The 14,538-nt window shown below is 66.1% G+C and overlaps 1 protein-coding gene across 11 annotated transcripts in view; it reads left to right on the forward strand.

Moving 5' to 3' along the window:
• Positions 1-14,538, forward strand: part of TNXB (tenascin XB) — a 66,257-nt gene that overhangs the window by 20,663 nt on the left and 31,056 nt on the right. For 7 of the 11 annotated variants that reach the window (XM_059702297.1, XM_059702296.1, XM_059702300.1 and 4 more), the window contains exons 5-15: positions 2,103-2,259; positions 2,447-2,710; positions 3,373-4,071; positions 4,998-5,366; positions 6,289-6,582; positions 8,330-8,620; positions 8,946-9,248; positions 10,791-11,123; positions 11,454-11,777; positions 13,265-13,597; positions 13,928-14,251. In XM_059702297.1, coding sequence (XP_059558280.1) covers positions 2,103-2,259; positions 2,447-2,710; positions 3,373-4,071; positions 4,998-5,366; positions 6,289-6,582; positions 8,330-8,620; positions 8,946-9,248; positions 10,791-11,123; positions 11,454-11,777; positions 13,265-13,597; positions 13,928-14,251 — 3,691 coding nt within the window. The remainder of the gene's footprint in view (positions 1-2,102; positions 2,260-2,446; positions 2,711-3,372; positions 4,072-4,997; positions 5,367-6,288; positions 6,583-8,329; positions 8,621-8,945; positions 9,249-10,790; positions 11,124-11,453; positions 11,778-13,264; positions 13,598-13,927; positions 14,252-14,538) is intronic. The other 4 variants (XM_059702303.1, XM_059702305.1, XM_059702307.1 and 1 more) reach the window with 2 other exon arrangements.

The following is a 14,538-nucleotide window of genomic DNA, read 5'->3' on the forward strand; positions in this document are numbered from 1 at the left end:
AGCAGGAAGAGGTCCATGTAGTCCTTGTCTGGGTGTATCTGCAACCTGGGGACCAGGGCTACGTCAGTTGTCATTGGGACACAAGACCTTGCAGCCTCAGAAAAGTTTGTATTTGAGTTTGGTCTGAAGAGGGGGATGAGGGGGATGTAAGCTCCAAGAACCAGCCAAGGTGGAGTCCCCCAGCTGGGGCTACAAGGTTGATTTCAAGAATAGGGTTAGAAACTAGCCCAGGACAATCCGTGAAGCAGCCACGCTTTTACAAGGGGCAGCGCCACCTACCAGCATCTGGCTAGAGAGCCTGCCTCAGGCGGCCGATGTGCTGATGGTGGGACCGTCAGGGAACTGTTCCGAAGTGGATCTCAGGGGGGACTCAGGTGTAAAAAGGTTCGTGTAGATCAGGGGTCCTTAAACTACGGCCCGCGGGCCACATGCAAATACAAATACTGTATTTGTTCCCGTTTTGTTTTTTTTACTTCAAATAAGATATGTGCAGTGTGCATAGGAATTTGTTCATAGTTTTTTTTTAAACTATAGTCCGGCCCTCCAACGGTCTGAGGGACAGTGAACTGGCCCCCTGTTTAAAAAGTTTGAGGACCCCTGGTGTAGATGATTTGAAGGGAGAAGGAGATGTTGGGATGGGCCTGTCTTGCTGAAAGGACAAGCCATTACAGACATCGTTAGGGAGCACCCAAGGTGTGTGTGAGTGTACGAGTGGGAGTGTGTGTATATGGGTGTGAATGTGTGTGTGAAAGTATGTGAGTGTGTGTGTATATGAGTGTGAATGTGTGTGTGAGTGAGGTGTGTAAGTGTGAGGGTGTGAGTGTAAGTGTGAGTGTGTGTGTATGAGTGTGAATGTGTGTGAGTGAGGGTGTGAGTGTGTGTGTGTGTGTGTATGTGTGTGTGTGTGTGGTGGGTTGGGGGAATAAAGGGTGACAGAGTTAAGTCAGGGATGAGGATTTCATAGGCCTTTAGTTGAGGTCAACCCCAGGGCTCCTGGGTGGGGTATCTTAGGGCGGGGTGAGCAGGAGAGGGTTTGAGTCCTATGTGCCCAGGACACCTTTTCAGCCAAGAAAACTGACAAAGCTTTATTCACCCTCAACCTAGAAATCTCTGCGTGGCCTCTCACGGGGTTCGATACTTTGCTGTTTCCTGTGTCGGTTCCCCACCATTCTGTTGGTTTAGGAGAGAACCTTTTGAAATTTCCAATCCAACTTGGCTGACTGGAGGTGTCCCCATTACAGCCAACATAGCTCAGCGGAACAGAGCGTCCTCCTGGGCGGTCCAAGCTGGACGGCCCGGGAGATGTGGGGCGGTTGGGCTGCTCACCGACGTCCAGTTCCTTGTCCCCTGTGGCTGGCACTCCAGGACCCCTGTCTGCGCAGGGGCCGGCAGCTTTCCTGTGGGCCCCGTGGATCTTGAGAGACTCAGATGTACACTTGGAGGAGGGCTGTTCCTCCCGGCATGGACCACACGTAGAGATTTGGTTTAGGCTCCAGTAAAACGGAACCCGTGGCCATGCAGTTCGCCTCCAGAGCATGAGCTGTCTGAGAACGGGGGCACACCTTCCGTTTTTGTGTCTCCGTGCCCAGCACGGCGCAGGTACAAAACCGGGGACGTTTGTGGAACTCTGAGCCGATGGGCCTTTTTGTGAGGAGACAAGAGAAGTGCCTGAAGGACAGGGGTCACGCCCACATTGCACAGCGGGGCAGGGTCTGCGGGAGGCTCAGGCTGGGCAGATGGTTAAGGAGGAAGTGAGGCCTGAAGGGGCATCCCTGTCCCCTTCATCTGTCCCGACCAGAGTGAGCTGAGAAGCCCGTCCGCCAGGAAGTCAGGGCCGCAGGGCTGTGCGGTGGCATCTGGCAGACAGCTGATGGACAGGCCTCTGAGGCCACTGCCCGGGGCCCCGTGAGCTCAGGCACATCCAGGGCCTCGGACAGGAGATGCCTGGAGAAGGTGTCCCAGGCGTGTTGCTGTCCCTGGCAGGGCTCCCTGCTGTCAGGGCCCAGTTCTGCACAGGCCCAGCTGACACCGCTTGGAGCTGGAGTCGGGAGAAGGGGGATTGAGTGCCAGCCCTGACCCACCCGGTGCTCTCTCTCCTGCAGCCAGAGGGCGCGAGCCCGCCGTTCACTGCGCGGGTGCCCAGCTCTGCCTCCGCCTATGACCAGAGAGGACTGGCCCCCGGGCAGGAGTACCAGGTCACTGTCCGCGCCCTTCGAGGGACCAACTGGGGCCCTCCTGCCTCCAAGACCATCACCACCAGTGAGAGCAGGGGCTGTGGGCGGGTCCTGAGCGGAGATGTGGAGATGAGGGGGGTAGCCAGGACTCTGCCCTCCAGGAGGGTTTCGATGGGTTAGGGGCGGGCTGGGGTGGGACAACACTCTTAGAAGGAAAGCTGGGGACTGAAGAAGCAGACCCCGCCTGATCCCCCTCCCTCTCACCCGGCTAGTGATCGATGGCCCCCAGGACCTCCGGGTGGTGGCCGTGACGCCAACCACACTGGAGCTCGGCTGGCTGCGCCCCCAGGCCGAGGTGGACCGATTCGTGGTGTCCTACGTCAGTGCTGGCAACCAGAGGGTGCGGCTGGAAGTGCCCGCCGAGGCAGACGGGACGCTGCTGACTGACCTGATGCCAGGCGTGGAGTACGTGGTGACCGTCACCGCGGAGCGGGGCCGGGCAGTGAGCTACCCGGCCTCTGTCAGGGCCAACACAGGTATGGCACCAGGCGTCGGGAGGCCTGGTTTCTGAGTGTGGAGCCCCTGCCTTGGGAGCCCCCGCCCGGCTCGCAGCTCCCCTGGGTGCACCTGGCAGGGCGCTGGCAGCACCAGGTCCCAGAGGCAGGCTGCCCCCCCTGGAGACAGCCGTGAGCAGGAGCTGCGGCCACCCTCCGGATGGGGCGCCACCCTCTGAAATGGGGAGGCCCCTGTAGTGGTCAGACGTGTGGGGACTAGAATTGGGCAGCGCGGAGACCAGCCTCAGGGTTGGCTTTAGGGGCGCGTTGGGGGCGAGGTCTCATGGCAGCAGCTCCCACTAACCTAAGGTCTCCTGACAGATGCCTGCACCTCTTTCCCTGTGGCAGAGGGACACCGCTTGCTGTGGCCCCCACTCTCCTCCCGCTCCCCGCTCCCCGTCTCTCCTTCAGATACGGCCCCGCCGCCCGCGGGCTTCTCTTCTCTCTAGGGCACCGCAGTGGCTGGAGGGCGAGGGGTGAGGGCCCTGGGACACTAACTCCGTTCTCTCTCGCTCTTTCCAGGTGGGGCTGGGGCCCGGGATCCGGCCTCGCCTCGGCTCCGGCGGGAGGGACAGGGCAGCGCGGGAGGAGGGCGGGGGGGGGGTGCCACTGACCGCTCCCCGCTTCCCCTTTCTGCCCGGCAGCCCCCGGCCACTACAGCTACCCGGAGGTGCGGCCCCCCGCCCCGCCCCCGCGGCCCCGGCCCGCCCCGCCCGCGCGCCCCCCGCGGCCGCCGGAGGAGAGGCGGGAGGAGCCTCGGCCGGACCCCGGCCGGTCCCCGCCCCCCCGGCCGTGGGGCAACCTGACGGCCGAGCTGGGCCGCTTCCGTGGCTCCGCGCAGGACCTGGAGCGCCACCTGCGGGCGCGCGGCTTCCCGCTGCGGGCCAACCAGACCTACGCGTCGGCGGCGCGCCGCATCCACGACTACCTGCAGCGGCGCCGCGCGCCCGCCGGCTCCCCCGCCCCGAGGGCCCCCCCGCCCACCGCCGGCCCCGACGCCGGCCCCTGGCGGCGAGACTCCCACCTGGGCATCTACGGCCTCTCGCCCGAAGGCGTCGACGGGGTGGCGGGGCCGCGCCACCCCAAGCCCGAGGTGCTGGGCAGCGCCGCCGACGGCTCGCTGCTCGTGTCCCTCGATGGGCTCCGCGGCCACTTCGAGCGCGTGGTGCTGCGCTGGCAGCCGCAGCCGCCGGCAGAAGGCCCCCGCGGGGAGCTGAGCGTGCCCGGCACCGCGCGCACCGTCAGCCTGCCCCGCCTCCGGCCCGGCACCACCTACCACGTGGAGGTCCACGGGGTGCGGGCCGGGCAGACCTCCAAGTCCTACGCCTTCATCACCACCACAGGTAGCGTCTGCCTGGGCGGTCCGCTTCCCGCCGCTCCTCCCGCTCCTGCTCAGACCGCCACCCCCAGCCCTTCTGCCCAAGCCCTCCCGGTCCAGCTCCCGGGTCCCCCAAGCAAAGCACCGCCCTCCCGTGTCCCTAAAACCGCCGCCGCCCCCAGGGCCCTGGCAGACACCCGAGGCCAAGGACACCCAGCCCTCGGGTCCCGAGGCTCGGCTGCGCGGACTGCTGCTCCAGGCCACAGCAGGGGCAGCCGGCGGGCCGGGCCGGGATGCCGGCAGGGCGGGCGGGCAGAGGGAGCCAGAGCTCCCGGCCTGACTCACGCGGTGAGGGCGTCTGAAGACTGTGCTCAGTGGTTGCGGTTTCCCACAATTCGGCCTTGACCTCACAGGGACACCCGGGCCTGCTGGGGCTCACCTCTGCGGGTCTCTCCACAGGAGCCGTGCGGGCACCGTGGGGGCGGGGAGGGTGGCGGACCTTTTCTTCCCCGTAGGGCCCAGATGCCGCTGAGCTGAAGGCCTCTCACTCCACTCACAGCCGTTCTCCTCTGCACCCTCCCTCCTCACCCCACCTTCCTCCTTTCTTCCAGGCTTCCGCTGCAGCACTAACGGAGGCCACAGCCACCGGGGGCGGGGGTGCTGGGTGCTGGGGGGGAGGGGCTGCTGTGGGAGGGGCTCGGCGTGTGGGGCTGGAGGTCCCAGGAGTCTTGGGGAGGGAGGTTTGCTCCATTCAGTTTTTACCTGCAGGCCTGTCTGCTCAGGTGGGGGGGGGGGGGCAGGCGTGTCTGGGGGACTGGCCGACCTCTGGGGGGGTGAGGCGGCCAGGAAGGTGTGTGGGCTCTTAGGGGCCAGAGGGCAGACCTGCACGCTGGGCTTCATTTCCGGCTCTCACACTGGACTCTCCTGTTTTTCTTGCCCTGCCCTTCCCAGGGTCCTCCCCTTCCAGCCTCTTGGGGGCCACTGATGAGCCTCCTCCCTCAGGCCCTTCAACGACTCAAGGAGCCCAGGCGCCCGGCCTGCAGCAGCGCCCCCAGGAGCTGGGGGAGTTGAGAGTGCTGGGCAGAGACGAGACAGGGCGCCTCCGTGTGGCCTGGATGGCCCAGCCTGACACCTTTGCCCACTTCCAGCTGCGCCTCCGGGTGCCCAATGGGCCAGGGTCGCATGACCAACTACTGCCCGGGGATGTCCGGCAGGCACTGCTGCCCTCACCCCCTCCTGGAGCCCCCTATGAGCTGTCACTTCGTGGGGTGCCCCCTGAGGGCGAGCCCTCTGCCCCTCTCATCTACCAAGGCATTATGGGTACATTCTGGCTTCTGCTCAGACCTGTGTCCCGTGGGACTCAGCGGGGGGTGGGGTGGAGGCAGGGTGGGAGTGGTGGGAGAAAACAGGCAGAGGAAAGGAGTTGAGGGGTCAGAGGCAAGAGGGATGGGTGAGCTGAGAGCAGTGACCTCGTGGGCGGGGAGGGGAGTTCTCCAGGAAGAGAAAATGGGGGAAAGCCAGAGGGTGGGGCAGGGCTCTCCCTGCAGCTTTCTTTCCCTGAGTCCTGTTCCCACATCCTGGTCACTCCTCTGCCCCACCCCAGATCTCTCTGGGTGGGTGTGGGGAGGCCTCTGATGACATGACCCTCAACCCCCTCCTCCCCTGCTCTTCCCCACAGCCCGCCCCCCCTCACCGGGCAGGCTAGGATGGTGGCACTGGCCCTGTGGTCCCATCGGCCAGGTTCTCCTGGGGCTGGGGGTTCCTTGGGTCAGGGAGCACCGTAGCCAGCAGGCCTGCAGAGATGGGTGAGGTCTGCAGAGCCAGTGCAGGCCAGCGCCTGGGGTCCCCGGCTCTCACATGCCCCGCTTATGGGACCAGGAAAGCTGATTCTCCCCAAAGCTCCAGGTCCTGCTCAGGGAGAGAGGGAGACAGGGAGAGGCCGTGCAGGAGGACTGAGGAGTCCTCAGACTGCCCTGCAGCAGCAGGGGGTTTCCAAACTCCCAGGAAGCACGGGGGCCTGAAACTGCCCCATGAACCTCGGTGTGGAGAGAAACTGGGACCTTTGTGAGGGGTGGGGAGCTGGAGGGGGACACGCCCCTTCTCGGGAAGGCTGGTCACAGCGGGCTCGGTGGGGACACGGAGTCTTCAAGGGAGGGAGGGAGCCCGTGGGCAGATGGGAGGGGAGGAGACAGGATAAAGCCGTGGTTGAGTCTGCTTTGCTTTTACTCCCCTCCCCCTCTAGACAGCGACGGGGAAAAGCCCGGGAAGCCCTTGGCCCCACCGCGCCTGGGCGGGCTGACAGTGACCGACGTGACCTCCAGCTCCCTGCTCCTGCACTGGACGGTCCCGGAGGGCGAGTTCGACTCCTTCGTGATCCAGTACAAAGACAGGGACCAGCCCCGGGTGGTGCCTGTGGAGGGGCCCCAGCGCTCGGCCCTCATCACCAACTTGGATGTGGGCCGCAAGTACAAATTCCTCCTGTACGGCTTTGTGGGCAAGAAGAGGCACGGCCCCCTGGCGGCTGAAGCCAAGATCTGTAAGTGAGAGCAGTCACGCACATCACCCGCCTGCCCTGCCCTTGCAGGGTCCTCCAGGGTTCTCGGTGCTTTGGAAACTCCAGGAGGGCTTCCTGGAGGCAGGGGTCCCTGAGAGGAATCCTGAAGGGAAAGCAGTCAGGCAGAGAGGCTGAGGAGGGCAGTGCAGACAGGGGGCAGTGCAGACAGGGAGGCAGGGTGAGCGATTCTGTAGGAGGGCCCGTGTCTGTTTCCTCGCTGGGCAGCAGGGCGCCTGGGCAGCTGAGGGTGCTGGCCTCATGTCTGACAGGAGCTTGGACCTTACTTCAGGGCCCTGGGGGCCTCTGAGGGTTTCAGTGGGGAGAGACACGATTCTACATGTATCTTACAAGGTACACGGAGGCCCTGGGGAGGGTACCTGGAGAAGTGAGCTCCGTGGGAGCCGGCAAGAAATGGCAGTGCCTGGTGGGGCGGGCAGTGAGTTCGGATGCGGGAGGTGGAGGCGAGGGGCTCAGGCGCCCGGCTTTTCTGGGTCAGACAGTCCCGTCCCCGAGGCAGGGGGCAGAGGTGAGGAACAGCAGCGGCGCTTCGCGCCTCCCAAGCATTTGCTGAGGTCACATGTGCTCCGGAGGCACTGGGCGACTGGCACCCCATCCTCAAGCAGCCCGGGCGGGAGGCGTGCCCATGCTATAGACCGGAGAGTGGAGGCACAGAGAGGGCACTCAAGCAGAAAGCGAGAGCCTGGAGCTATGCTCCTGCCCTCATGGCTGTGGGCAGTGGAGGGGAGACCTGAAGAGGGGGTGTGGGGGTCATCAGTGCCAGTGGGCAGGAGCAGGGGTGAGCCCGTGAGAACCCGGGGACGGCCAGCACTCCGGGCACCACAGAGAGAGAAGCCCACGGGGCAGCCCGAGGGGTGACTTGGAAGAAGGGCAGCGCCCCAAGAGAGCCGTCCTAGATCCAAAGAGGGTGTGGCCAGACATGTCACATTCAGAGCTACAGTGTCCAGGGGACTTCACAGTTCCACCTCAGCACTGCCCTGGGTAGAGCTGGGGCCGGGGGGGGCTCAGCTCTGCTCTGGGGAGAGCTGGGGGGGGCTCAGCACTGCCCTGGGGAGAGCTGGGGGGTGGCGGGCCTCAGCACTGCCCTGGGGAGAGCTGGGGGGTGGGGGGGCTCAGCTCTGCTCTGGGAGAGCTGGGGGGGGCTCAGCACTGCCCTGGGGAGAGCTGGGGGCTGGAAGTCGGGCAGGGCTACCACTAGGGTAGACCTCTCTTTCTGGAATCTGTGCTGGGAACAGAGCATGGGGGGGGCGGGTAGTAGGGGCAGACAGGTGGCGGAGGGCAGGAGAGGAGGATGTAGGGCCCAGGGCACGGTGTGGGAGGCTCTCCCACATCCATTCGCTCCACGAATGGTGCCCCCCCGCCCCCCCTCCCCCCGCCCCCCACCCCCCTCCCCCCGCCGAGAACCCAGCTAGTGAATAGTAGTGAAGCTGGAAGCAGGGGGCAGCCCTGCAGCACCCCCTTGGCCATGAGACGGGCAAAGCGCTCCCGGGCCCCCTCGCCTCTGAGGCCCCTCCCCAGCTGGGGCCACACCGGCCCCTGGTTCAGGAGAAGGTGCCCTTCCTCCCGGTGGGCACAGCCCGTGGCGGCACACAGCTTGGCAGGCGGAGGGTGGCTGGGCCTGCCCGTCAGTGTGCCCCCAGCAGGGAGCCTCCTGCACAGCCTCACGCGGCCTCTCCTCTGTGTCCCCCATTCTCTGTGCTCCCTCCCCCAGTGCCTCGGAGCGATCCCAGCCCAGAGACCCTGCCCCGCCTGGGCACGCTGTGGGTGACGGAGCCCACCCCACACTCGCTGCGCCTCTCCTGGACGGTCCCCGAGGGCCACTTCGACTCCTTCGTGGTTCAGTACAGGGACAGGGATGGGCGGCCCCAGGTGGTGCCCGTGGAAGGGCCGGAGCGCTCCGTCACTGTCTCCCCCCTGGACGCCGACCACAAGTACAGATTCACTCTGTTTGGGGTTGCCAACAAGGAGCGGCACGGCCCCCTCTCAGCCGAGGGCACCACTGGTGAGGGCAGCACCTGCGCCCGCGACCCTCCCAGCCCCCCTTCCACACACTCCCCTCAGGCAGGCCCTGGCGGGGCCTCCCCGGGAAGGCTGGCTCCAGACCCTGCCCCTCTCCCCACCCCCCCACCCCCACCCCCACCCCCACCCCGCACTGCTGGGCCGTCCAACCCTCCGCTGCTCCCCAGGCCCAGGGGATGTGTCAGACCCTGGCTTGCCAGACGCGCCAGGAGGTCAGCACTCCCACGAACCCAGTCTGACCCTCCAGGGGTGAGGGCCGTCCACACCCCGGCTGCCCCTTCAGCCCGGGCTGGGTCTCTAACTTACAGCCCCAGAGAGGACAGAGGAGCCCCGCCCAGAGCCCCCTGAGCAGCCGCTGCTGGGGGAGCTGACAGTGACGGGCGCCACCCCAGACGCCCTGCGCCTGTCCTGGACCGTGGCCCGGGGCCGCTTCTCCTCGTTCGTGATCCAGTACAAGGACGCACAGGGGCAGCCCCGGGCAGTGCCTGTCAAGGGAGAGGAGAGCACGGCCACCATCGCCGGCCTGGAACCCGGCCGGAAGTATAAAATGACCCTCTACGGCCTCCATGGCCGGCAGCGTGTGGGGCCGGTGTCTGTGGTGGCCACCACGGGTGAGTCAGGGCTGCAGCCCCCCCACCCCCAGCCCCACCCCAGCCCCATCCTCTGAGCGGAACCAGGGATGTGGCCCAGGGCCCTACACACCTCCCTCACCTTCTTTTTCTCAGCTCCAGTTCCTCCAAGCCTCTGCCTGTTCTCTCCCACATCCCAGGCCCAGCCCCCCCCCCGCCCCCCCCCCCGCACCCGCCCCCTGGCGTGGCCCTGCTTCTACCTGCAAGAACAGCCCCCTCTCCCAGCCGAGCACATCCCTCCTCCTTCCTGCCCCTGCCCACCTGGTCCTCAGCCGCTGTTCTTGCCCTGGGTGTGGGCAGGGCCTCCCCTTCCGGGACCTGCTTGGGCCGTGTCTCTGAGCTTTCACTTCTGCCCACACCCTGACGCCCCTGCTGCTCTGTTCAGAGCTGGCAGATCCAAGGGACGAGAGCACCGCCCTGCCTGCCAGCATGGGGAGGACGCCGCCCTGACCCCCAGCCAGCCTGGAGCGGGGGAGGGCCACTCGCCCCCAGCAGGTTCCATGTGCCCAGCCTCCCCAGGCGGCGCATTTCTGTGGTTGGGAGCCTCATGGTTGGGGCATGGCTTTTGACCCCAGCTCTCCCATATGACCTCTGGGACCCTGTGCAGGTTACTGAGGGTCTGTGCCTCCGCTTTCTCACCTGTCAGGTGGGGATGCTAACGGGAGCTGCTCACACAGTGGTAGGGTCCATCCCGCACGCAGAACACTGCGAGCAACTGAGACCAAGTCTCGGGGCAGCTGCTCCGTCTCCCTGATGCCCTGACTTGCCAGTATCCTTTCCCCGCTCCTCGTCCGTGCCTTCCCCGTCCTCACCTGGGTTCCCATTCTTGCCTCCTCCCTCCTGCATCTACCTCCCCGAAGTGTTCCCCCTGGACGGGGCGTGGGTCACAGAAGGGCTGACTGCCCTTGTCCATTCTCCCCAGTCCATGGAGCCCCAGCAAAGACTAAAGGCAGCTGACATGGGCCGGTGCCCTGGGGCTGCAATTCTAGACACAACCAGGGGAGAGCAGGGCATTCCCCACCCCAAATCTCTCTCCCACTTTTGCCTCAAGTCCTGCTAGCAACTCATTCCTGAGGGTGAAAGGGGAGGGAGGGCAGGGCCCCTGGGAGCCCTCAGCCAGGGCACATTCCATCTCTTGCCTGCTCCTGGGTGGGCCGGGGCAGCACTGGGGCCGCAGGAGCGGAAAGGGAGATGGCAGGTGGGAGAGGCTCACTGCCCCTTAGTACATGATGTCAACACTGGCGGTGACCTTGGGGACAGACCAAGGGTGTCTTCCCCACCAGCTGCTTTCTCAGACACGAGGGACCCAGCCCACTGCCCCACCAGGGAGTTGTCCGCACTGCGGGGTGGGAGCCGGGGGACATAAGCCGGGCTCAGGGCCCAGCCACTGGGTGGCTCACAAGGCCACACAAACCACTGGCCTACAGCTCGAGAGAGTGTTTGGTGGATGGGCCCGATCACCATGTTTCACGTCACCAGCAAAGCACGTCGCCCTTACAGCCTGTCCCCCATCTGTTTTCTCAGCCGCCCAGGAGGTAGAGGAGGAGCCCCCGAGCTCCACAGAACCCAGCACCGAGGCCCCACAGCCTCCCCAGGAGCCCCTGCTGGGGGAGCTGACGGTGACGGGATCCTCCCCGGACTCGCTGAGCCTGTCCTGGACTGTCCCCCGGGGCCAGTTTGACCACTTCCTGGTCCAGTACAAGAACGGGGACGGGCAGCCCAAGGCGGTCCGGGTGCCGGGACACGAGGATGGGGTCACCATCTCGGGCCTGGAGCCGGACCACAAGTACAAGATTCACCTGTATGGCTTCCACGACGGCCAGCGCCAGGGCCCCGCCTCTGCTACCGGGGTGACAGGTGAGTGGGTGGTGGGAGCCCCGGGGGGACCTGCGGGAGAGGACACTCGTGATGGCTGAGGGGGCGCAGGGGCCCCTCTGCTCGAGGCTGAGCGTGGTGCCCTGGTGCCTCCCCTGGGCTCCCTGAGCACCAGCGGGGCCCTGGGCAGAGAAGGGCCCCTGGGCTGTGCGGGGGCTGCGGCCACAGCCGACCCCGAGGCTCCGGGCATGTCAGCGAGGCTGCCCCGAGGGGCTCCCTGAGGTGACCAGGGCCCGGCATGACCAGGGCTTGGGAGGAGACCCGGACGTCTCCATGGAGCCTGCCTCACCGCCCTGTGTCTATGCTTCTCAGCTGCAGAGGAGGAGACCCCCAGCCCCGCAGAACCCAGCACGGAGGCCCCAGAGCCCCCCGAGGAGCCCCTGCTGGGGGAGCTGACGGTGACGGGATCCTCCCCGGACTCGCTGAGCCTGTCCTGGACCGTCCCCCGGGGCCACTTCGACGCCTTCACCGTCCAGTACAAGGACAGGGACGGGCGGCCCCAGGTGGTGCGTGTCGGGGGTGAGGAGAGCGAGGTCACCGTGCGGGGCCTGGAGCCGGGGCGCAAGTACAAGATGCACCTGTACGGCCTGCACGGGGGGCGGCGCGTGGGCCCCGCGTCCACCCTGGGGCTGACCGGTGAGTGGGGCGGGATGCAGGGCAGGGAGGAGGGCCCTGGAAGACTCTCCCTTTGTTACCATCTTCGTGGAAATACCGGTGTACCCCCCCCCGACCCCCCGCGGGCTCCACCGCTGGCCTGGGGTCTGGTAGAGGGTGAGGATGGGGCAGGGGGGCTGGGGCTGGAGAGTCGCTTCCCCCACAGGGGCCTCTGGCCGCACCTCACAGCCAAGGGACCGGACACTTCCTTAGAACTTGCGGGAGGGAGTCCTACCCGCATCCCTGGTCCTTCCCACCTGCTGGGCCTGGGGGGGGGGGGACTGGAGCCCTGACAGGCTGGGAGGTGCTCAGAGAGCAGCGTCGCGCCAGCGCCCCAACCTCATGGTTCAGACATCACCAGACTTAGGACTGCAGTGGGTCAGCCAGATGGGGCGCCCTGAGCCAGCGCGGGAGTTCACGGGTCGACCTTGAACTTGGCAGAGAGACAAGGTCTTATCCTAATGGGGCTCCTGGTCACGGGAAGACAGGCTGTGAACCGACAGAACAGGCTAAGGGGGGTGGATACGACAGGAAGCCCTGGGTCAGGCCAGGCCTGGGCTGCGAGGCCTAGGAGCCTGTCCACGGCGCCCCCAGGGCAGCTGAGGCCTGCGCTCAGGCAGGTGTGGGCATGGTGACAGCACGATAGGACGGAGAGTGTGTCACATCCACGACGCCACAGCTGGTGCAAAGGCCTGGGAACTGGGAGCACGGGGCACCCGAGAGGGTTTGGATGAAGTGCTCTGAGTGGGGGACAGTCCCGAGAAGGGGTGCAGAGTGGACAGTTCAGGCAGTAGGGCTCCTCCGGGCGCACAGGGTTGTGCAGCTTTAAGTAAGACCCACTCCATCACCATGCGTTTCTGGTCCCGTCTGGACGCTGCGCAGAGGGATGGGAGGGAGGCAGGGACAGCAGGAGGGAGGGGGGAGCACAGGTGAGAGGTGGGGGTGGCCCAGGCCAGGAGGTTGGGCTGCAGGTGTGTGGGGCGGGGAGATGGGAGAGAAGTTCAGAGAGAGTGAGGCCCCGGGGCAGCTGAGGACGGATGAGGGAGCAGGCCAGGAAGACTGCAGGTTTCTGGTCTGGTCTGAGCTGTTTGGGAGCAAAGTCCTGAGCCAAAGCGAGAGAGATGCCACCCAGGCCCAGTAGAGGGAGCCCAGGGCACAGGGACCTCGGGGCCCGTGTTCAGAGGAGAGCAGAGCCTGTGCTGAGGGGGAGTCGCAGGGGTGCTGGTGGGGTCGGGGAGGTGGGTGCTGGGGGAGGGGGTCGAAGGTTTGCTGGTGGGTGGTGGGGAGATGGGGGAGGAAGGCTGACTGTGAGGGGTTGAAGGAGACATTGGAGGGACCAGAAAGAATTGGAGTTGGAGCCGCTGTGGATGGCAGATTCGGGTCCTTATTGCCTTATGTTTGCAATGGACCCTGTGTGTGCTGCGCTGAGGGCTGAGGAGACCTCACCTGTCCCCCATGTCTCTGTCCAGCTCATCCAGCTCCCGACTACGAAGCTGTGACCACCCAAGTCCCACCCACCACGACCCCTGAGCCTCCCGTGAAGCCCCTGCTGGGGGAGCTGATGGTGACGGGATCCTCCCCGGACTCGCTGAGCCTGTCCTGGACCGTCCCCCAGGGCCAGTTTGACCACTTCCTGGTCCAGTACAAGAACGGGGACGGGCAGCCCAAGGCGGTCCGGGTGCCGGGACACGAGAACGGGGTCACCATCTCGGGCCTGGAGCCGGACCACAAGTACAAGATGCACCTGTATGGCTTCCACGACGGCCAGCGCCAGGGCCCCGCCTCTGCCACCGGGGTGACAGGTGAGTGGGTGGTGGGAGCCCCGGGGGGACCTGCGGGAGAGGACACTCGTGATGGCTGAGGGGGCGCAGGCGCCCCTCTGCCCGAGGCTGAGCGTGGTGCCCTTGTGCCTCCCCTGGGCTCCCTGAGCACCAGCGGGGCCCTGGGCAGAGAAGGGCCCCTGGGCTGTGCGGGGGCTGCGGCCACAGCCGACCCCGAGGCTCCGGGCATGTCAGTGAGGCTGCCCCGAGGGGCTCCCTGAAGTGACCAGGGCCCGGCATGACCAGGGCTTGGGAGGAGACCCGGACGTCTCCGTGGAGCCTGCCTCACCGCCCTGTGTCTGTGCTTCTCAGCTGCAGAGGAGGAGACCCCCAGCCCCGCAGAACCCAGCACGGAGGCCCCAGAGCCCCCCGAGGAGCCCCTGCTGGGGGAGCTGACGGTGACGGGATCCTCCCCGGACTCGCTGAGCCTGTCCTGGACCGTCCCCCGGGGCCACTTCGACGCCTTCACCGTCCAGTACAAGGACAGGGACGGGCGGCCCCAGGTGGTGCGTGTCGGGGGTGAGGAGAGCGAGGTCACCGTGCGGGGCCTGGAGCCGGGGCGCAAGTACAAGATGCACCTGTACGGCCTGCACGGGGGGCGGCGCGTGGGCCCCGCGTCCACCCTGGGGCTGACCGGTGAGTGGGGCGGGTTCATTTTCCTCCCACTGGTGCCCCAGCCTCTCTGTGGTGGTGGCTGTCCTTGCCGTGGGCCCACCATCTTGAGGTAGAGGAGGAGGAGCAGTTCATAGGGACTGAGCTGCCACTAGCTGCACAGCCTTGGACCAGTTTTAAGCATCGGTGCCTCTCTTTCCTCGCCTGTAAGACGGGGACCGTGCCCACCTCACAGGGTGCAGGGAGCTGGCAGCAGAAAGCCCGCAGGAGGCCTGGCACGTGGAGAGCCTGCTGTCAGCGGCTGCCTCTGG

This window comes from Myotis daubentonii, chromosome 6 (genome assembly GCF_963259705.1).
Source record: "Myotis daubentonii chromosome 6, mMyoDau2.1, whole genome shotgun sequence".
In the NCBI taxonomy this organism is placed as follows: Eukaryota; Metazoa; Chordata; class Mammalia; order Chiroptera; family Vespertilionidae; genus Myotis; species Myotis daubentonii.